The 22,817-nt window shown below is 53.6% G+C and overlaps 1 protein-coding gene and 1 long non-coding RNA gene across 29 annotated transcripts in view; one reads left to right on the plus strand and one right to left on the minus strand.

Annotated features, from left to right (window-relative positions):
* The first annotated feature begins 4,884 nt into the window (after positions 1 to 4,884).
* The window catches only part of LOC102943399 (zinc finger protein 850-like), an 82,578-nt gene continuing 64,645 nt past the window's right edge, over positions 4,885 to 22,817 (plus strand). For 5 of the 28 annotated variants that reach the window (XM_043527963.1, XM_043527969.1, XM_043527964.1 and 2 more), the window contains exon 1: positions 22,457 to 22,652. Coding sequence is in view for 22 of the 28 variants with exons in the window: in XM_043527962.1 (XP_043383897.1) it covers positions 8,578 to 8,649; positions 9,328 to 9,454; positions 12,787 to 12,885; positions 13,229 to 14,021; positions 14,274 to 14,945 (1,763 nt within the window). In the remaining 6 variants the exon portion in view is untranslated. Of the gene's footprint in view, positions 5,132 to 8,560; positions 8,650 to 9,327; positions 9,455 to 12,786; positions 12,886 to 13,228; positions 14,986 to 22,456; positions 22,653 to 22,817 lie in introns of those variants that run through there. The other 23 variants (XM_043527961.1, XM_043527960.1, XM_043527986.1 and 20 more) reach the window with 22 other exon arrangements.
* LOC122462885 lies at positions 19,748 to 22,481 on the minus strand. The gene is made up of 2 exons (XR_006285766.1): positions 22,288 to 22,481; positions 19,748 to 21,552 (listed from the first exon to the last, which is right to left on the minus strand). It is a non-coding gene; the product is annotated as an uncharacterized LOC122462885 (long non-coding RNA).

A 22,817-nucleotide genomic window follows, 5' to 3' on the forward strand; every position in this document is an offset into this window, starting at 1 on the left:
GATCCCGCATCCCTCCCCTGCTCCTCCACCCCTCCCCCAGGTCAGAATCCCCTCCTGCACCCCAACCTCCCTCCCAGATCCCGCATCCCTCCCCTGCTCCTACACCCCTCCCCCAGGTCCGAATCCCCTCCTGCACCCCTACCTCCCTCCCAGATCCCGCATCCCTCCCCTGCTCCTCCACCCCTCCCCCAGGTCAGAATCCCCTCCTGCACCCCAACCTCCCTCCCAGATCCCGCATCCTTCCCCTGCTCCTACACGCCTCCCCCAGGTCAGAATCCCCTCCTGCACCCCAAACTGCCTCCCAGATCCCGCATCCCTCCCCTGCTCCTACACCCCTCCCCCAGGTCAGAATCCCCTCCTCCACCCCAACCTCCCTCCCAGATCCCGCATCCCTCCCCTGCTCCTACACCCCTCCCCCAGGTCAGAATCCCCTCCTGCACCCCAACCGCCCTCCCAGATCCCGCATCCCTCCCCTGCTCCTACACCCCTCCCCAGGTCAGAATCCCCTCCTGCACCCCAACCTCCCTCCCAGATCCCGCATCCCTCCCCTGCTCCTACACCCCTCCCCCAGGTCAGAATCCCCTCCTGCACCCCAACCTCCCTCCCAGATCCCGCATCCCTCCCCTGCTCCTACACCCCTCCCCCAGGTCAGAATCCCCTCCTGCACCCCAGACTCCCTCCCAGATCCCGCATCCCTCCCCTGCTCCTCCACCCCTCCCCCAGGTCAGAATCCCCTCCTGCACCCCAACCGCCCTCCCAGATCCCGCATCCCTCCCCTGCTCCTCCACCCCTCCCCCAGGTCAGAATCCCCTCCTGCACCCCAACCGCCCTCCCAGATCCCGCATCCCTCCCCTGCTCCTACACCCCTCCCCCAGGTCAGAATCCCCTCCTGCACCCCAAACCCTCTCCCAGATCCCGCATCCCTCCCCTGCTCCTACACCCCTCCCCCAGGTCAGAATCCCCTCCTGCACCCCAACCGCCCTCCCAGATCCCGCATCCCTCCCCTGCTCCTACACCCCTCCCCCAGGTCAGAATCCCCTCTTGCACCCCAGACTCCCTCCCAGATCCCGCATCCCTCCCCTGCTCCTACACCCCTCCCCCAGGTCAGAATCCCTTCCTGCACCCCAACCTCCCTCCCAGATCCCGCATCCCTCCCCTGCTCCTACACCCCTCCCCCAGGTCAGAATCCCCTCCTGCACCCCAACCGCCCTCCCAGATCCCGCATCCCTCCCCTGCTCCTCCACCCCTCCCCCAGGTCAGAATCCCCTCCTGCACCCCAACCGCCCTCCCAGATCCCGCATCCCTCCCCTGCTCCTCCACCCCTCCCCCAGGTCAGAATCCCCTCCTGCACCCCTACCTCCCTCCCAGATCCCGCATCCCTCCCCTGCTCCTCCACCCCTCCCCCAGGTCAGAATCCCCTCCTGCACCCCAACCGCCCTCCCAGATCCCGCATCCCTCCCCTGCTCCTACACCCCTCCCCCAGGTCAGAATCCCCTCCTGCACCCCAACCTCTCTCCCAGATCCCGCATCCCTCCCCTGCTCCTCCACCCCTCCCCCAGGTCAGAATCCCCTCCTGCACCCCAACCGCCCTCCCAGATCCCGCATCCCTCCCCTGCTCCTCCACCCCTCCCCCAGGTCAGAATCCCCTCCTGCACCCCAACCGCCCTCCCAGATCCCGCATCCCTCCCCTGCTCCTACACCCCTCCCCCAGGTCAGAATCCCCTCCTCCACCCCAACCTCCCTCCCAGATCCCGCATCCCTCCCCTGCTCCTCCACCCCTCCCCCAGGTCCGAATCCCCTCCTCCACCCCAACCGCCCTCCCAGATCCCGCATCCCTCCCCTGCTCCTACACCCCTCCCCCAGGTCAGAATCCCCTCCTGCACCCCTACCTCCCTCCCAGATCCCGCATCCCTCCCCTGCTCCTACACCCCTCCCCCAGGTCAGAATCCCCTCCTGCACCCCAACCGCCCTCCCAGATCCCGCATCCCTCCCCTGCTCCTACACCCCTCCCCCAGGTCAGAATCCCTTCCTGCACCCCAACCTCCCTCCCAGCTCCCGCATCCCTCCCCTGCTCCTACACCCCTCCCCCAGGTCAGAATCCCCTCCTGCACCCCAACCTCCCTCCCAGATCCCGCATCCCTCCCCTGCTCCTACACCCCTCCCCCAGGTCAGAATCCCCTCCTGCACCCCTACCTCCCTCCCAGATCCCGCATCCCTCCCCTGCTCCTACACCCCTCCCCCAGGTCCGAATCCCCTCCTGCACCCCAACCGCCCTCCCAGATCCCGCATCCCTCCCCTGCTCCTACACCCCTCCCCCAGGTCAGAATCCCCTCCTCCACCCCAACCGCCCTCCCAGATCCCGCATCCCTCCCCTGCTCCTACACCCCTCCCCCAGGTCCGAATCCCCTCCTGCACCCCAACCGCCCTCCCAGATCCCGCATCCCTCCCCTGCTCCTACACCCCTCCCCCAGGTCCGAATCCCCTCCTGCACCCCAACCGCCCTCCCAGATCCCGCATCCCTCCCCTGCTCCTCCACCCCTCCCCCAGGTCAGAATCCCCTCCTGCACCCCAACCTCCCTCCCAGATCCCGCATCCCTCCCCTGCTCCTACACCCCTCCCCCAGGTCAGAATCCCCTCCTGCACCCCAAACTGCCTCCCAGATCCCGCATCCCTCCCCTGCTCCTACACCCCTCCCCCAGGTCCGAATCCCCTCCTGCACCCCAACCGCCCTCCCAGATCCCGCATCCCTCCCCTGCTCCTCCACCCCTCCCCCAGGTCAGAATCCCCTCCTGCACCCAAACCGCCCTCCCAGATCCCGCATCCCTCCCCTGCTCCTCCACCCCTCCCCCAGGTCAGAATCCCCTCCTGCACCCCAACCGCCCTCCCAGATCCCGCATCCTTCCCCTGCTCCTACACCCCTCCCCCAGGTCAGAATCCCCTCCTGCACCCCAACCGCCCTCCCAGATCCCGCATCCCTCCCCTGCTCCTACACCCCTCCCCCAGGTCAGAATCCCCTCCTGCACCCCTACCTCCCTCCCAGATCCCGCATCCCTCCCCTGCTCCTACACCCCTCCCCCAGGTCAGAATCCCCTCCTCCACCCCAACCTCCCTCCCAGATCCCGCATCCCTCCCCTGCTCCTCCACCCCTCCCCCAGGTCAGAATCCCCTCCTCCACCCCAACCTCCCTCCCAGATCCCGCATCCCTCCCCTGCTCCTACACCCCTCCCCCAGGTCCGAATCCCCTCCTGCACCCCTACCTCCCTCCCAGATCCCGCATCCCTCCCCTGCTCCTACACCCCTCCCCCAGGTCAGAATCCCCTCCTGCACCCCAAACTGCCTCCCAGATCCCGCATCCCTCCCCTGCTCCTACACCCCTCCCCCAGGTCCGAATCCCCTCCTGCACCCCAACCGCCCTCCCAGATCCCGCATCCCTCCCCTGCTCCTCCACCCCTCCCCCAGGTCAGAATCCCCTCCTGCACCCAAACCGCCCTCCCAGATCCCGCATCCCTCCCCTGCTCCTCCACCCCTCCCCCAGGTCAGAATCCCCTCCTGCACCCCAACCGCCCTCCCAGATCCCGCATCCTTCCCCTGCTCCTACACCCCTCCCCCAGGTCAGAATCCCCTCCTGCACCCCAACCGCCCTCCCAGATCCCGCATCCCTCCCCTGCTCCTACACCCCTCCCCCAGGTCAGAATCCCCTCCTGCACCCCTACCTCCCTCCCAGATCCCGCATCCCTCCCCTGCTCCTACACCCCTCCCCCAGGTCAGAATCCCCTCCTCCACCCCAACCTCCCTCCCAGATCCCGCATCCCTCCCCTGCTCCTCCACCCCTCCCCCAGGTCAGAATCCCCTCCTCCACCCCAACCTCCCTCCCAGATCCCGCATCCCTCCCCTGCTCCTACACCCCTCCCCCAGGTCCGAATCCCCTCCTGCACCCCTACCTCCCTCCCAGATCCCGCATCCCTCCCCTGCTCCTACACCCCTCCCCCAGGTCAGAATCCCCTCCTGCACCCCAGACTCCCTCCCAGATCCCGCATCCCTCCCCTGCTCCTACACCCCTCCCCCAGGTCAGAATCCCCTCCTCCACCCCAACCGCCCTCCCAGATCCCGCATCCCTCCCCTGCTCCTACACCCCTCCCCCAGGTCAGGATCCCCTCCTGCACCCCAACCGCCCTCCCAGATCCCGCATCCCTCCCCTGCTCCTACACCCCTCCCCCAGGTCCGAATCCCCTCCTGCACCCCAGCCGCCCACCCAGATCCCGCATCCCTCCCCTGCTCCTCCACCCCTCCCCCAGGTCCGAATCCCCTCCTGCACCCCAACCGCCCTCCCAGAAAGAGCCTAATATAACAGCTGCTCTAAGGTAAGAAATAGGCTATTTTGAATTAAGACTGAAATACACCCACCGAACTGCTTTATGTTAATTAACGCTACACTCAGCCTGCCCTTTAATCGCCTTGATGCCACACTTGTGATCATTTTGTTTTAAAGTGGGAAAAAGACTTGTTGACAGGGGCCCCTACAAAATCTAATAGCCCCGGGCCCCCAGGCAAGTTAATCCTGCGGGAGGCGGGGGGCCAGTCGGAGCCGGGGGGGGGGGGGGTCCTGGGGGAGCAGCCGGGCCAGAGACCCCGGGGCTGAGGCTCCCGCCGCCCGGGGACACGAGAGTTCGCCTGAGAAGCCGCCGCTGCTCCCGGGGGGGGCGGGTGTGAGAGGCGCCGGCTCAGGGGGGGCCCGAGGGAATCAGGCTGATCCCGGCACCTGCCCGGACCGAAGCTGGAGAAGGCGGAAGCGCCCCCAGGGCAGGCTGGGAGATGTAGTTCCTGTCTCTCCCGCGAGCGGAAGTGACGTCGCACCGGGGAGACCGAGCCGGGCTCGAGCGGGGCCGTTGGCGCCTCTCCCAAGGCGGGGAAGCGTTTGGTGCCGCTCAAGCTCTGGGCATGCGCAGGTGCAGGAGGGCGAGGCGGGAGTCGCGCATGCGCAGAGGAAAAGCTCACCTGCTGCGGGACCGGGCTGAGCGGGAGGGTCTGTGCCGGGGCGACCTTCATTAACCCCCCCGCGCCCGGCCCGCGCCCTGCTCCCGCTGGGGCCGCCCCGGCCCTGCCCGCCCCGCTGCCGAGCTGCCGCCTCCAGGTACCGGAGCGAGCCCCGGGGGCGGTGACGCTGCCCCAGTGTCCGCGGGGACCCGGCATCGGGCGGCGCCGGGACCTGCTCCCGGGGGGGCCGCGCCCGGGGGGGCTCGGAGCTGCTGTCCCAGCAGGAGCCCAGCGCCCCCGGGGCGGTGTCTGGACGGGGCAGCGGGTTAATGGGCGAGGCTGGGAGACCCCGACACCGCGGGGCCGGGCTGGGGGGGCCGCTCTGTGCCGGCAACAGGGCCCGGGCAGGCCCGGGAGGGGACGGGGGGCAGCGAGCGGCCCCCCCGGAGGCGGCCCGGCCCCGGGCTGCGGCCAGGAGCTCGTTCCTCCGCGGGGCCGCTTCACGCGCCGCACCTGGGAGACGCCTCGGGGCTGCCCAGCCCCAGGGGAGCCGCAGCCAGGCCCTGCCCCGCGCCGCCGGGACCCGGGGGGCTCCTGTGGGGGGGGGGGGCCGGGGGGGGCTTGAACGGTCCCTGTGCAGCCTCAGGAAATCCCCGGGGGAGAAGGGGAGGGCGGGAGGTGAGTGAATTGGATCCTTTCCCCGCTCGTGCCGCTCACACCCTGATACAAATTCTCTCCAGTTCTTCCCCTTTTCTCTCTCATTATCTCACACCTGGCTATAAAATCCGGGTTGATTTCCCCCCCCACACTTTCCCCTCAAATTCTTGGGGCCCCAGGGCATGGCCACTAGTTAAGTCAAGGAGAGGGAAGACCATGAGGGTGGAGGAAGTCTCTTTGCTCTAGGCCCAGGGGCTTCTTTTCAAACCCCCCTTAAGGGCACTTAGGCCTGACTGGCCTGGAAAAAAAAGCCCTTTTGCTCTTAAAACAATGTTGCAGCTGCAGATAGTGCTGTCTAGTGTAGGGTTTTGCTGACGCCAAGCTAAGATAACAAAAGGAGGCAGCTTCAAGGCTATAACCGCCCATCTACACCATTAATCACAAGGCCAGGCAGGATGTGCTGGTTGTTTAAGTTGCGAGGAATGCTTGTTAGAGGTTGCAGGAAATAAACATTGTTGTAACCCATATAAGGAAGGCAAAGTATATGTGCAAAGCTTTGATTGGCTGATGTGTAGTGTAATAGCCTTAAACAATATAAAAGTATGTGTGATGACCTGGTCTGGTGTGCAGGATTTGAGATTCTCTCCCTGTACCTGGATTTGGAGCTCCAAATAAACTTTTCTACTTCTCCACCCCGTTGTGATTATTGGGTGACGCATACCGGGCAACAAACCCCTGCTGTTGCTTGCCTCAGGCACTCTGTGCCAGCGACAAAATGATCAGCTCTCTCCCGATTTCCCCCTGTTCTCGCCATAATTCTCAAATGTCCATTTAAAATCTCCTCCGATGTGGGGGATTTTCTCACCCATTTTACCTGCAGCGATTTGTCCTTGTTTAGGTGAGAAATTGTTCCCTGAGTCGGTCCCCAAAACATGTCTGCCCCTGGAGTCGGGATGGGATGAGATGCCTGTTCTCTGCCAGGGTGGGGAAAGGGAGGAGGAAGTGTACACCATGGAGACTGCCCAGACCCCGGTTTCCCAATCCCACTTGCTGGCCCCAAACTGCCAACACAGTTGCCCCCAGCTATCCGTTGACCCTCACCTGCCCATCCCCCACTGCTGTCCCCTTCCCTCACCCAGAAAGCCTTCCAGCTCCTCCTCCTCCTTTGCCCTCTTAAATCACCTCCTCAAAGGGCTCCTTGCTGCCCGTGTGAATGGTGGCATAGGGGGAATCATCACTTTCTGTTTATGTATTGCACAGGCATATAAAATCCAGTCAAACAGGCCCCCTTTTCCAACTAGTTATTTCATAGCAATATAAAATGCCCTCTGATCTTGGTGTTTTTCTCTCATGTTATCAATTACCTAGTTTGTGACACGTATTCTTAGCAAATCTCAAAGATTGTTATGAAATAACCTAACCATTTGCCTCACTTTTTCTCTAGTTGTCTATTTCTAATTGAATATGCCCTGAGATTTTCCCTGTCTCCCTTAATTATAAAATACTAAGAAAATCTCAGATTTACACTTTTTCCCAGATTCTTCAACATGGAAATAAAATGTTTGCAAATGTTCCCCATTTTCTCTCTTCATTTTTCAAATATTGATGTGAAATACACTCAGATTTTACCTCCTATCAACAACTGATATAAAATCCCTCTGATTTTCCACTTTCCTCTCTCTAATTTGCAAAATGGGAGGAGGGGGGTCCTAGGCAAAGGGCATGGCAGAGGCTCTGGGGGCTGCTATTAAATTTGTGCCTTGAGTCCTTCTCCTAGATCTGGGGGGTGAGGGAGGTGGGAAGGGGATTAGCGCTGCCACACAATGACCTCTTCCACACTCATCCTTTCTGAAATCTGGTTTCATTGAGACCATTGTTAATCCAGAGTCACTGTATGGAAAGACAAGGAGTGACGCCAGATGAACAGTGGGGCAAATGAGATTAGCAAGTCTCCCTGTGAGGAGGTGCTCTCATTAGCTGCTCTCCCCAGAGAGCTAAAGGAGGGAAGGCTGCTCAAAGGCTCTGTCCCTCTCTCCTAAGGATATTGGGGTTCAGCTTTCTGGGTCAGACGCTGCAGCCTCCATTGTGAACCGGGAGACCAGGTTTAGCAGCTGCTGCTACCCTAGCGGGACTTCTGTGCTGGGAAGTGACCTTAATTAAAGCTTCTTCTCTGCCCGGCCCAGGTGCTGACTTTCTCCAGCTGGTACTAGCCCCTTGGGGCAGACCTGGGCTCTGTTAATACAAATTCTGAGCCACAAACTTCAGGTAACTGAAAGACCTCAGGGAAAGTGCTGGGGACTGGCAAGAAAGTGACTCTGCACAAACAGCCCCTCCTCGTTTCTCCTCCCATTAGCAATTGTCAGGAGAAAATCCAGTGGTGGGATTGCAAAGAACCCAGGAATGGGACTTTCCCAGCCAGAGAAGCAGGGAGAGAGGACAGGGAAAGGAGAGACTGAAAGGGGCAGTGGTAGAAATGAGTGGGAAGAGAGATTTCCAGCTCTAGTTCACCCAGACACATGTGTTGCAGCATCCCTGGGCAGAATCACACTCCAGTGAACAAGAAAAGGATCAGACAGAGAAAAAGTCAGTTCCTGACTCCATATTCCCCCTGCTCGGGTGTGGCTGCCATGGGGTCCATGTCTGAGGGAATCCCCCAGAGTGACTCCTTTGGTTCTGCTCTTTTCTAGCATCGGGTTCAGAGACTTTGTTACGGGGTGGGGGGAGGGAGAAGGGAGGTTAAAAATGTCTCTGTGGGCTTAGCCTGGCAGCAGGGGCCAGGTCTACACTGAAATAAAGAGATCAAGCATTTTTCCAGCATGGCAGAATCTAGGATATTTGTCTGCAGGGAAAGGGCCTTGGGGGAATTCTGATGTGAAATTAACTAAAGCCTGTTCTGAAACCCCCACAATTATGATTCTCACCCTCCCAGGCTGCAGAACGACGTCCATGTTTCACGCCAGCTCCTCCCATCCTCCCATGGGACAGGGAAGAGAAATGGCTGCAGTGGAGCCAGCTCAGGTAGGGATTATTGGGGAGTTTTGGGTGGGTTCCTTCTGGAGGGAGAGGGACAGCAAATACACCAGAGATGGGAAGGTTTGCGCAGTCTGGTTTGGAGGTTGGGCCGGGACAGGAAATTCACAAGGTGGAAAAAGGGAGGAGGACGGGGGTGACAAACCTGCTGGGAGTTACTGAAAAAGTGGCCTAGATTCTGGTCCCAGACCCATGAGGTTGGGAGGTGGAAATGCTCTAATTTGTTGAACAGAAAATAACCCACCTATATGGGGCTAGGAAACCTAACCAGACTCATAGTGCGGCAGCCTGACCCGACTAAGCAGCGGGTGCCGTGAGATATGAAGGGGGCACCCACCAGTCAGGCTTAGTGGAGATTCCCCTCCCTTCATATCCAGCTCCTCACATTGAGGAGCATGTTGGACTTCCTACCAGGGAGCTCTCCCTGGACCCTCCTGGGGGTTCCATCTCCTGTATCAGTCTGTGGCTAGTAGGTGTGTGATGGATCTGCTGGGAGAGAGGAGGGGCTCTCTCTTAGTCCCCTCACCCTGGTGGTTCCAGGATGCTCTGAGCGAGGTGGGGGTGGGACTCTCACCGTGATCCACCCAAAGCTTCCATTTGATTGGCTCCTCTCCCACACAAAGAGAGGGGCAGCAGGTACTGAGTGTTGGAATTCTGCTCTCTCAGGGGCCGGTGACCTTCGAGGAGGTGGCTGTGTATTTCACCAGGGAAGAGTGGGCTCTGCTGCACCCTCCTCAGAGAGCTCTCTACAGAGATGTCATGCAGGAGAACTATAAGAATGTGACCTTGCTGGGTAAGGATTCCCATCCCCTCAGTTCTTGGAAGGGGAAATGAAGAGGTACGGTTCACGCCACCCCCCAGTGGCATCTCTGCTCTGTCCTGTTTCAGCATCACCCCAATATGCCAGTAACACACACACACACACACACACACACGACCAGAGACCTTCCCCTGCTGAAGAACACTTTGGGAACAGAGCACAGGAGCAGTATCGCACAGTGTCAGATATCTCTTTTTGCTCAAGTAAAACTGGGGCTTAGGTCCAGCATAACCAACAGAAGCTTCCTACCCCCGGCCTTCTCTGAAACCCTGAGCCTACTCCACCCGAACCAGAATGTGCTTGGGGTGTAACAAGCAGGCTGCTGGAGTCAGAGCTGCTGGTCCAGAGTTACTTATCACACAGACACCCAGTGTGTCCTTGAATGCTGGCTGGGGGTATCCAGACAGGGGAGCTCCAACAGCAGAACACTGAATCTCACCCAGGATTACAGATGACACAAATCCTCACTGGTCTGGATTGCACTGCAGCGTGTGAAAATGGCTTATGTTGGTAGTGAAACTTCCTGAGACATGGAGAGTCTTGCTTCTCCATCCGCACGTGTAATAGCCACAACCCCTGTTCCCTGCAGGCTCTTTGGATTTTTGATTACCTCATTGTCACATGACCCCGATTCTTATCTTTCACATTCTGCTTTTCTAGACTAATTAGCATCTGTTGCTCCTGAATTATAGCTTCTAATTTCCCAGTGTTCTCCACACCCAGGGATTTTCCTACTCCCTCCCATTACACTGGGCTCACTAGATTCCCTAGTACATAAGAGCGGCCACGCTGGGTCAGACCAAAGGTCCACGTAGCCCAGTGTCCTGTCTTTCGAGAGTGGCCATGATTTTATAGACTTCTCTCATATCCCCCTTTCGTCTCTTTTCTAAGCTGAAAAGGCCCAGTATTTTTCATCTCTCCTCATACGGAAGCTCTTCCATACCCCTAATCATATTTTTGCCCTTTTTTGAACCTCTTCCAATTCCAGTATATATTTTCTGAGATGTGGCAACCACATTTGCATGCAATATTCAAGATGTGGGCGTACCATGGATTTATAGAGAAGCAATATGATATTTTCTGTCTTCTTATCTATCCCTGTCTTAGTGATTCCCAAAGTTCTGTTTGCTTTTTGACTGCCTCTGCACCTTGAGTGAACGTTTTCAGAGAACTCTCCACAAGGACTCCAAGATCCCGTTCTTGAGTCGAAACAGCTAATTTAGACCCTATCATTTTCTATGTATTGTTGGGATTATGTTTTCCAATGGGCTGCAATACGTGCTATCCTGACATCTAGTACTGCTGAGCTCCTGCATTCAGTAATATCCCTGCCCTTCCTGTTCCCTTTCTCCACTGAACCCCACCAGCCCATGCTTACTGTTCCCAGCTTCCCCAGGACTGACTCATTGTCTCTGGACTTCTCTGTCAGCAAGAAGCAATGCCAGGGAGACTTGCCCTCTGTCTAGAGTCTTCGATTTCTGGGACAAGGATTTACTTTCTCTGTGTTTTTAGGAGACCATTTGAAATTGAGTGTCTGTGACATTAACCACAGTACAATCTGGACTGTTGAACAGCTGTTTCCCCTCAGTTCCCCAACCTGCGGTGCCTTTTACACTGCTTTACTGTGAGAACAGCCACTCCTGGGCGGTTAACACACAGTCTCCAGCACGTAACTCGCTCCCAGCTTCACAGTATTGACTGCTGCTAGTCAGTGACTCTCAAATTCCAGTACACCACAGGAGAACCTCAGAAAATTCTCTGCTCCCCCAGACTTTCCCCCAGAAATGTGTATCTTGCATTGTCCGGCACGCTGCTGAACAATGCAAACTCATACGAAGTCTGTCATTTCATCAGTGGAAAATGACATGCACCAGCCTTGTTATTCCAAATGGAGTTTCCAACACACTTTAATACAAACACACTGGTTACATAAAACAATAAAACAAAATTGTTCACTACCGAAAAAAAAGATTTTAAGTGACTAGAGGTAATGAGGCATAAAAGTCAGAATTGTTTACAAAAGAAATGCAAGATAAAACACAAACTAACATTAACTTAACAAGCTAAAACGGATTCAAAGGAAATGTTTCTCGCACCATATGCCGAGACAGGCTGGTGGCTGTCCTTTCAGCCAGGACTCCCCTAACCTGCCTCTGCTGCCCAAGTTCAGTTCTTCAGGAGTTGTCATGAACAGAGGAAAAGGGGGGAGAGAGAGAGAGTCTCAAGCATTTTCCTCACCTCTTTTTATAGTTCAGTCCTTTGTACTAGAAACAACTTCGGTTCTCAGCTGAGTGATGGTGACAGGCTGATGTAGGGTATATTTGTATTTCCAGACTTGTGTAGTGTTTCTGGGTGACACCCCCCAGACATATTGGCGTCAGCACTGCCTAGCCTGTTCGATGGCCCATCCAGGGTCATCAGCTGTACAATGAGCCCATGGAAAGGACCAAGGGGATACACCTATTGAGTCAGCAAGACATGCAGGGGTGCGCCTGTGTACTGAGAACTCCAAGGCTTTTCCATGCCATGTGCTGTGAAACTTGTGTTTGGGGCACAGGAAGTCTAAGCCACATGGCAAAAGGCAGATAAAGTGTAGCTGCATCATCTCCATTTTGTCTTCAATCCCTCTTCCCACCTCTGGAGCAACTTCTCTACAAACTGAAGCCTTGAACAAAGGACTGAATGACCCATCCAAGCTGTGGATGTGTTCCAGATGGACTCTCAAGCCACTAACTCACCAGTACTGCTAAGAACCTGATATACAGATTTCGGAATGAACCTGACTGCTTTCCCATTTCATTTCTTTCTGTCTTTCTTTTGTTTAAATCTTTAGTTTAGATGCTAAAGGATTGGCTGCCAGCATGGTATTTTGGGTAAGATCCAAACCTATCGTGACCTGGTACTGGTGCTAACCCTTTGGGATCAGAAGAACATTTTGTTTGTGAGCAGAGTTTTGAAATAACCTCTCACTGGAGTGGACCTAGGTGCTGATTGGGACTCAGAGAACTGGAATGCAATAAAGAGGGCTGTGTGATTTCTTTTTTCAGCTTCTCGGTAACCAGTGTGGGTGATGAGAAGCAGTTTGTGACTGGTCGGTGAGTTTAACTTCAGTGTTAACCACCAGTTTGGGGAGCATATGGTATCCCTTTTTCAGCCTGCCCTGACCTTTGCATTTTCAGTGAGGGACTGCCCCAGGCACACCAGCTCACACTAAGCACTGAAGTTAAATTAATAGAATGTTTGTTTTTTTATGATAAAGTCTTGTGACATCAACTGAAGTCCTTTGTTTTCTTTGATCGGAGCAGGGTTTCCAGTTTCCAAACCTGATGTGATCTCCCAGCTGGAACAAGGGGAAGAGCCATGGGTCCCAGAGGGAAGAGAGATCCTGAGAGCTCCCTGCACAGGTGAGGAAACATTAAACCAATTCAGAATCTATAAGTGCCTGAAGGAACCATCTGGGATGCCCTACAAAGTCTTGGGAGGTCTCTCAATTCATTATTGTCTCTAGCAGGGGTCGTATCCTCAGGGTAAATATAGCTCATGGCTTCCTATAGATCCTAGCAGACACCAGGCAGAAGTTTCCTCCCTTCCCCCTGTGAATTTGGATGGGATGTGAGGGCTAAATTGATCCCCCTCCTCTCTCCTATTTGGTGGAAGAGTTTGGGGGAGTTCAGTACCTGATTTTTATTTGATCCCTCTCCAACACTTGTTTTCGTTTGGTGTTCCCCTTTCCATCCCTGTTTGCAGTTTCTGTCTCTATCACAGCAGGTGATGCAATGCTCTGTGAGAAGGAGGAGCAGAATTCTCAGCAGGAAAATGTTGAGCAAGTGGATAAACACAGAGAATTATCGCAAAGATGGAAAAGAAATGTGTCCACGAGTCATGAGCAGGGAAAATCCTGTGCGATTCATCACAGACCAGAAAGAGAGCAGGGAAACCAGCCATTGGAGAAAATGGGTAAATTTATTTCCTGTCGGGGAACTCAGCAGGGCCTCAAGAAAACCACAACCCAGCAGGAAATCCTCATCAGAAAGAGGAAAAATACATGCAGTGAGTGTGGAAAAAGCTTCACCAACAGATCATCCCTTTCTAATCATCAGAGAATCCACACAGGGGAGAGGCCCTACGAATGCTGTGAGTGTGGGAAAAGCTTCATTCAAAGATCAGGCCTTTTTCAGCATCATAGAGTCCACACAGGGGAGAGGCCCTATGAATGCTGTGAGTGTGGGAAAAGCTTCACTTGCAGATCAGCCCTTTGTAATCATCAAAGAATCCACACAGGGGAGAGGCCTTATGAATGCCATGTGTGTGGAAAGTGCTTTAACAGGAGCTCAGACCTTTCTATACATCAGAGAATCCACACAGGGGAGAGGCCCTACGAATGCAGTGAGTGTGGGAAAAGCTTCAGTAAAAGATCAGCCCTTTTTCAGCATCAGAGAATCCACACAGGGGAGAAGCCCTATGAATGCAGTGAGTGTGGGAAAAGCTTCATTCAAAGATCAGGCCTTTTTCAGCATCATAGAATCCACACAGGGGAGAGGCCCTATGAATGCTGTGAGTGTGGGAAAAGCTTCACTTGCAGCTCAGCCCTTTCTACTCATCAGAGAATCCACACAGGGGAGAGGCCCTATGAATGCCATATGTGTGGAAAATGCTTTAACAGGAGCTCAGACCTTTCTATACATCAGAGAATCCACACAGGGGAGAGGCCCTATGAATGCCATGAGTGTGGGAAAACCTTCCTTTGGAACTCAGCCCTTTCTAATCATCAGAGAATCCACACAGGGGAGAGGCCCTATGAATGCAGTGAGTGTGGGAAAAGCTTCATTCAAAGATCACACCTTTTTCACCATCAGAGAATCCACACAGGGGAGAGGCCCTATGAATGCAGTGAGTGTGGGAAAAGCTTCACTGAAAGATCAGCCCTTTTTGAGCACCAGAGAATTCACACAGGGGAGAGGCCCTACAAATGCAGTGAGTGTGGGAAAAGCTTCAGTCAAAGATTAGGCCTTTTTCAGCATCAAAGAATCCACACAGGGGAGAGGCCCTATGAATGCAGTGAGTGTGGGAAAACCTTCATTAGGAGCTCAGCCCTTTCTAATCATCAGAGAATCCACACAGGGGAGAGGCCCTATGAATGCAGTGAATGTGGGAAAAGCTTCATTCGAACAACAGACCTTTTTCACCATCAGAGAATCCACACCGGGGAGAGGCCCTATGAGTGCAGTGAGTGTGGGAAAAGCTTCATTAGGAGCTCAGCCCTTTCTAATCATCAGAGAATCCACACAGGGGAGAGGCCCTACGAATGCAGTGAATGTGGGAAAAGCTTCATTCGAACAACAGACCTTTTTCAGCATCAGAGAATCCACACCGGGGAGAGGCCCTACAAATGCAGTGAGTGTAGGAAAACCTTCACTAGGAGCTCATCCCTTTATAAACATCAGAGAATCCACACAGGGGAAAAGCCCTGTCATAAATATAAAGGGAAGGGTAAACACCTTTAAAATCCCTCCTGGCCAGAGGAAAAACCCTTTCACCTGTAAAGGATTAAGAAGCTAGGATAACCTCGCTGGCACCTGACCAAAATGACCAATGAGGAGACAAGATACTTTCAAAGCTGGAGGGGGGAGAAACAAAGGCTCTCTCTGTCTGTGTGATGCTTTTGCCGGGAACAGAAAGGAATGGAGTCTTTGAACTTAGTAAGTAATCTAGCTAGATAGACGTTAGATTCTGTTTTGTTGAAATGGCTGATAAAATAAGCTGTGCTGAATGGAATGTAGATTCCTGTTTTTGTGTCTTTTTGTAACTTAAGGTTTTGCCTAGAGGGATTCTCTGTGTTTTGAATCTGATTACCCTGTAAGGTATTTACCATTCTGATTTTACAAAGGTGATTCTTTTACTTTTTTTCTTCAATTAAAATTCTTCTTTTAAGATCCTGATTGCTTTTTCATTGTTCTTAAGATCCAAAGGTTTGGGTCTGTGTTCACCTATGCAAATTGGTGAGGATTTTTATCAAGCCTTCCCCAGGAAAGGGGGTGTAGGGTTTGGGGAGGATTTTGGGGGGAAAGATGTTTCCAAGCGGGCTCTTTCCCTGTTATATATTTGTTAAATGCTTGGTGGTGGCAGCAATAAAGTCCAAGGGCAAAAGGTAAACTAGTTTGTACCTTGGGGAAGTTTTAACCTAAGCTGGTAAAAATAAGCTTTGGGGGTTTTCATGCAGGTCCCCACATCTGTACCCTAGAGTTCAGAGTGGGGAAGGAACCTTCACAGGCACTAGCAATGCCGTGAGTGTGGGAAAAGCTTGACTCAAAGATCAGAACTTTCTAATCATCAGAGAATCCACACAGGGGAAAGGCCGTACAAATGCAGTGAGTGTGGGAAAACCTTCTCTAGCAGCTCAGCCCTTTCTAGTCATCAGAGAATTCACACAAAGGAGAGGCCCTACTAACGCAGTGAGTGTGGGAATACCTTCTCTTGGCACTCAGCCCATGTTAGCCATCAGAGAATCTGCAAGGGAGATGAACACCATAAAAACCTCTAGGGCTATCAATACTTTACTTTTCCTGATTCCTACACAGTAACTTTGAATGCTGTTTGAACTGTTTGCAGCACCGTTATCCATTAGCTTGTCCAGATGAGTGCCCCATTTTTGCCTTTTGCAGTTCGCCCTCTTGAGGTGGACCTATTTGTCCTTTCTATTTTCCCATGAGTAATCTGTAACACTGGAAGGAGACGGAGTGACACTGAGATTTCCTCCTTCCCCATCACTGCAGAACTGTTAGCTTTTGTCTCAACCATGTCGAGTTTATCTCTGTAACATTCTATCCATCTACCTGGCAAAGTGTCATGTGACGAAGCATTCTCCGTTGTCTGTGCTTGGAGATCATGCTTTGACTTCTTTAATCCTATATCAGAGTCGCTATGACTGGAGATGAAAGTGTCAAAGACCTGGGAGGGGAATTCAAATGGATCCCAAACACAGTGTAATCATTTGGAGTTTAAATTCTAGGTTCCATCTATTGGCAAATCCACTTCTGGCAAAGTGGCTGTGTCTCCCCTCCCTCCCCCCATTATTTAGATCCTAGTATACTGAAAATGTTGAAAATAACATAACTGACTCTTGAGACAGTGCTGAGTGAAGTATGTTTGAATGGATCAGAGTAGAATGTGATGGGAGAATCTCTTGTCCTGATTCTGAATAATCAGATGTCACCTCTCTGGAATTTCACTTTCACTGTCATGTATTCTCTCTCTGTGATGTGGGTTTCTATCTGTCCTGAGGGCTGTTTCCTCACCCAATTGGATATTAGTTCAGTTTGATATGATGGAGCTCAGATCTACTGGAGAATTTCAGACAAATGACCATTTGCTAAAGTGGTCATTCCTCACTTCAGCTTTGCTTTTTCCCCATCCCTCCATGATGACATGGAGAAAGTTCAAGTGCAGTTCTGTCAACATGAGAGAACTCTCCAATTAACTGGACATGCTAACAAAGAAACAGCAGTGATTTTAAAATCTCCACTCGGAAATAGCGAACAACAGCAGAACCTCATCTAACTGAAGGAAGTACATATGATCACAGTGTAGTTGAATTGTTGAAGTCAATATTGTCTCAGATGATCTGGGGAGAGAATTCCACCATAAGGGATTTTGAACGAGGCAAAATGCCCATGTATTTGGTTCCCAAATCATGTGTAACCCAGGCCCTACAAAAGATCTCTCCTAGTTAATCCTATGTGATGAGGAATCCTGCCCTTCGTGACACAGATGTTGAGGAAATAGAAGTGGGTTTTTTGTTGAATTTATCCTTTGTATGTGCTAAAATGTGTATAAAATCAGTGTTGACAATCTAATAGCAGCAGAAAAATAGCTATTTTTGAATAGAATCTCCAGCTCTGGTCACTAACAGAGATTCTGATCCAGCCCTGTATCCAGTCCCTTGCCTGAAACTGTGCCACCAAATTAAAGAAAAGCTGGGCATGTTTTGGGGAGCCATTCCTCACTAACACTGCTGATATTTTGAATGGTTTTGTAAAGGATTCTACTTCAGAGAAGTGTAAATTTACCCTAACCAAGGCCAAGGATTTGGAAAGAACTGGGGTGAAAAGAGTACACACTCAGTTCTTGGTTTCTACTCCAGTAAAGGAAGCTATGGTGACCAGGAAAATTGTTTGTACAACCCCGCTTACTAGTTTAGTGTCACTGATTACCATTCCAAAGGATACCAGGGTTAGATTGAGAACTATCATCCTTCACCATTTTGATCCAAAGAGAGAGTGCTTCATAGGACGTCCCTTCTCCGTGGATCCCACACTGGCTACCTGATTGGGTAACAAGGACTTTGAGGCGGTGGGAATGATGAAAACCAATGAGGCAATGAATGTGTCGGGCTCCAGTTTCAGACTTCAGGACACACACATGTTGAGTCCTGAGTCTGTGGTTTTGTGCCTGACGCTATGACTGCACCATAGAGCTGATGCTGGCGCAGCTGCAGCACTGCTATTACAGATGCTCTAAGCCAATGGGAGAGCTCTCTCCTCTTGACTTTATTAGTCCAGCCCCGCAAGCAGCGGCGACTGTCTTGGCAGGGGAAACTCTCCTGTTGATGTAGCGCTATCTGCACAGGGGGCTGGGGCTTTGTAACTACGTTGCTCAGTGGTGTGGACTTTTCACACCCCTGAGCAATATAGTTCGACTCATAGACTTTAAGGTCAGAAGGGACCATTATGATCGTCTAGTCTGACCTCCTGCACAACGCAGGCCACAGAATGTCACCCACCCATTCCTGTAATAAACCTCTTACCTATTTCTGAGCTGTTGAAGTCCTCAAATCGTGGTTTAAAGACTTCAAGGTACGGAGAATCCTCCAGCAAGTTATACTTATAAATGTCTTTAGTGTAGACCAGACAGTTTTCTCTTCTGTTTTATGCATTTATATCACTTCTCCTCTACCTCCTACTACTTTGAAAGATTAAAAAGTGAGAAAAGAGGTATTTTTCCTCATGATACAAACCTTCCCACAAAGGAGACCTCTTCCACCAACACACATGGCAGAAGATCCTGAGATATATTAACTCCCAGAAGTGGTTGGGACCTACATTGGGACAAACCACAACTTGAGCCAAGGTTCAGTTGTTGGCAATGAGTTTTCTTTTAATCCCAACATATGACAAGAATTTGTAATCTTTGAATATGTTATTGTTACCAATGAAAATGAAATTATAGGTGACGTTATTGGTTAAAGAGTAAGAGACTAATTGTGTGATAATCTGAATTATTTTGGAATACTGAAAGCGGTCTTGTTTTTTTAGTTGTACAGGAAGTGATAGCCAATCTTGAAAAGTTAATTTGATTTAATTTACCCCCTGTAGTGTAAAAAGTTCTGGTAGAAAAGCTTGCTCCAAAGGTTGGGCTGGGAGAATGTGTGTGAGAGAGAGTGTATAAGAGAATATTGGACTAGTATATTTTTTAATTTTTTGTATTTCAAATAGAACTTATTTTGCTTAGCCTCAAAATCAATTTCTATTAAAAGGAAAACTACTTGAGACAAGTTGTGTAACTTTTTGCCCACTTACACTGTAAGGGTCACTAACTTCCCCACTTCTCTAATTTGCAACAGAGAGGCATCACATCTGTCATAGGACATGTCCAGGAGGTCGGAAAACCGCCATTGTCAACCATCAATATGAAGGAAAAGGCTGAACTCCATTGCCTTTCATATCAAAAAGCCATCTAAAGCTGGTCTACGCTGAACAGCTATGTTGACATAGCCCCATCCCTCAGGGGTGTGAAAAATCCACTCCTCTGAGAGAAGTAGTTAATGTGACCTGAGCCCCAGTGTAGACAGTGTTAGGTTGTCAGAAGAATACTTCCAGTGTTTGAAGTGTAGACATAGCCTTAGACAGATTGATCCCCTATGGGAAGCAAGTCATGACATCAATTCCAATTTTGACCCATCTTCCTGTATGTCGGAAAGCCACTTGTATGGAGGGCTGAGCCAGCTGTCTGATCGCTTGGTTCCTCAACTGTAGCTACAGCTCTTAGTACCCATCAATCCAAAGACTGAGAAAAATGGAGAGTTCCAACCATTGTCATTTTAGTATCTTATTGTTCCTTTCTCTATTTTTTGTGCTCGTCTTTCTGTTCTATCAGAGTGGGACGGTATAGCTCAGTGCATGCATGACAAAAGCTGATTGGTGCCAATTGGCAAAGGAGTAGCTGTTATTTACAAGCAACACCTGTCTCAGACCTGACAAACTCACCACACCGAATACACTGATTTTATGATATTTATCCAGGAAGCACAGCAGTGAGATCTCTAACGAAAGCTTGTAAATCATTGTCAGGGGATCTTCTGCTGTGGGTCGCTCTCCATCTCTCCTGTTGAAGGTGCTCCAGTTTGGTTAAATCATTGGAACAGGGAATTTGAACCCTGATCTCCCAGGTGGGTGCCCTGACCACCAGGTTGCAGCATCACTCTCCCGGGTGCAATTAATGTTTAATGATTTATGCAAAGTGGAACAGCGCCAGCAGGGGCAATTGAGACTGCCCCACCCAGGGCACCCAGCTGGGATGTAGGAGACCTGGGTGCCCATCGCTGCTCCTATCAGATAGAGATGGGTTTTGAAGTAGGGTCTCCCTCTTGCTGACTCAGTGCTCAAACCACTGAGCTCAGGCAGAGAAAAAGGGTTCCACCTCTGGTGGAGTTAGGTGAGCAGGGCTGACCAGGCTTAGGAGCCCAACTGACAGCAACCAACAGGAGGCATCTAAGTCCCTTTGTGGCAGAAGGCTTGGGCCACCCCTCTCCGTAGCTTTTCTGACTGGCTGGCTTCGGCAGCTCTCCATTCAGCACACTGGCTTTTGTGGATCCAGCCCCTCATAAGAAGGGCACCCAGGGCTCCCGCAGAAAAGCCGTAAGGGTGACGGTCTCTGAGCTCTCTTCACCCACTCCTGCAACCCAGTTCCTCACTGAGACACTAACCGGCACAAAGCAATGGTCAGTAGCAGCTTGGTGCCCAGGGATGCGGTCTCAGAGCTGGGATGTCCAAAGCCCAGCACAGGGTGTGACCAGTGTGAAATGAACTATTTCAGGACACAGAGAAAACACACCCCTGTAGCAGTGAGCAAATCATGTCGTAGGTCCCAGAAGCCAAACAGGAGGTGGAGGGTGGGGGTGAGAATCGGATATGGGGCCTTTCCCGTCTTGGGAGTGTTGACTCCAGTTCACCCTCAGGGTTGGGGGACTGGCTGGCCCAGAGGGTCAGGGAATGGATATGGGGCCTTTCTATAGAGAGCGTGCCAGCTCTGATCCGACTCCAGGGAAGGGGGCTGGCTGGCTGAGGGGTTCAGGAATGGGATAAGGGGCTTTACCCTACTGGGGCACTGGCTCCAGTCTAGCACCAGGATTGCAGGATAGCTGGCTCATGAAGGTGGGGAACAAGAAAAGTAAAAGTTTAGAATATTACTGGTATCCAGTGTGTTAGTTCTTTTACCCTCATGACCTGGGAAGTAATAGGGAAAGGTGGGAGTTTTTAACATAGTTATATTACACATACATTGCTCTCCTGGTGGTTCTTGCCAGAAAATCTCCTCTAATCCAATGGCACTGTAGCGAGGTGGAGACTCACCAACACAGCGCCTCCTAGGGAATTAGCTCTCCAGTGTACAGAGCACCTCCTACTGGCCAGTGTCTAGCCTGCCGCTGGCACCTGTGTCCCTGCCGGACCCCGGTGCCCTTTACCATGGGGTGCTGCCCCTGCAGTAACCCCTTATTCTGAGTTTCCCCGCCCAGGGGAACCCCCAACCCTCTAAACCGACTTTGCCTCAGTGGCTGCTGCCAGTCATCATCTAGCCCCCACTCACTGGGGCAGACCGCAGTGTAATAATTCTTGTTCAGAACACCACAAGGCCAGAGGTAGGGCCCTTCGCAGCTCTCAGGAACTGCTCGGGTAAGAATTCGCTGCCCGCAGCAGCGAGACGTCCAACCTTGCTTCTAAAAAGGCCCTCGGAGAGGCTGATTCCTACAGCTCGCAGTCTCACAAACCCACGGTGCAGCAGCGACAGACCCAAGGCTGCGAAAAAAGGTATTTCCAGCAGCCTCCTCACATGTAAAACCGACCTGATCGCTTTCTGGAACAGCGAACAAGCCCACAAGCGGCGGATGCGGCCTGTCTGGCCCCGAGTCCGGCTTTTGATGCGGCCTCCCGCGACCTTCTCACAAACGATGGACAGAAACCTCGGTGGCCAGAAGGACACATAAGGCGGGCGTCGGGAGTGGGGCTCTCCAGGGACCGGTGGTGGAGAGGTTTCCACTCAAGATCTTAAGGACTGAGAGACACCGGCCTCGAGCGCGCCCTGGGAGAGCGTGTGAAAATGGTAGGTCTGGAAAACAGGGAGCGAGGCGGGAAGGCGGGAAGGGGCCAACAGCGGCGTCTCACGCCCTGCCCGTGTCGGTCCCGGCCGGCGCGGGCGGGCCCGGGGAGCGGGTTCACCGAGCCGACACCGGTCGGGACGTGCTGCCCTCGGGAGCCCAGCAACAAGCCGCGCGCGCAGGGAGGTGGGGGGTGGGAGGGAAGTCGGGCCCGGGGGCTGAGGCTCCCCCCGCCCAGCGAGCAGCCCCGCCCCCCAGCCCGGGGACACGAGAGTTCGCCTGAGAAGGCGCCGCTGCTGCCAAGGTGGGGGCGGGTCTGAGAGGCGCCGGCTCAGTGTGGGGCTGGGCGGGGGGGGGGGGAGGGGTCTCTGTGGCGGAAGGGGATGAGGCGCCGGCGGGAGGAGGGAATCAGGCTGATCCCGGCACCTGCCCTTACCTGGGCTGGAGAGGGCGGAGCCGGCCCCGGGGCAGGCTGGGAGAGGTAGTTCCTGACTCTCCCGCGAGCGGAAGTGACGTCGCACCGGGGAGGACGAGCCGGGCTCGTGCGGGGCCGTTGGCGCCTCTCCCAGGGCAGGGAAGCGTTTGGTGCCGCTCGAGCTCTGGGCATGCGCAGGTGGAGGGGGGTGGGGCGGGAGTTATGCATTCGCAGAGGCAGAAATCACCGGCTGCTGCGGGACCGGGCTGAGCGGGAGGGTCTGTGCCGGGGCGACCTTCATTAACCCCCCCGCGCCCGGCCCGCGCCCTGCTCCCGCTGGGGCCGCCCCGGCCTTGCCCGTCCCGCTGCCGAGCTGCCGCCTCCAGGTACCGGAGCGAGCCCCGGGGGCGGTGACGCTGCCCCAGTGTCCGCGGGGACCCGGCATCGGGCGGCGCCGGGACCTGCTCCCGGGGGGGCCGCGCCCGGGGGGGCTCGGAGCTGCTGTCCCAGCAGGAGCCCAGCGCCCCCGGGGCGGTGTCTGGACGGGGCAG

This window comes from Chelonia mydas, chromosome 14 (assembly GCF_015237465.2).
Source record: "Chelonia mydas isolate rCheMyd1 chromosome 14, rCheMyd1.pri.v2, whole genome shotgun sequence".
NCBI classification, from domain to species: Eukaryota; Metazoa; Chordata; order Testudines; family Cheloniidae; genus Chelonia; species Chelonia mydas.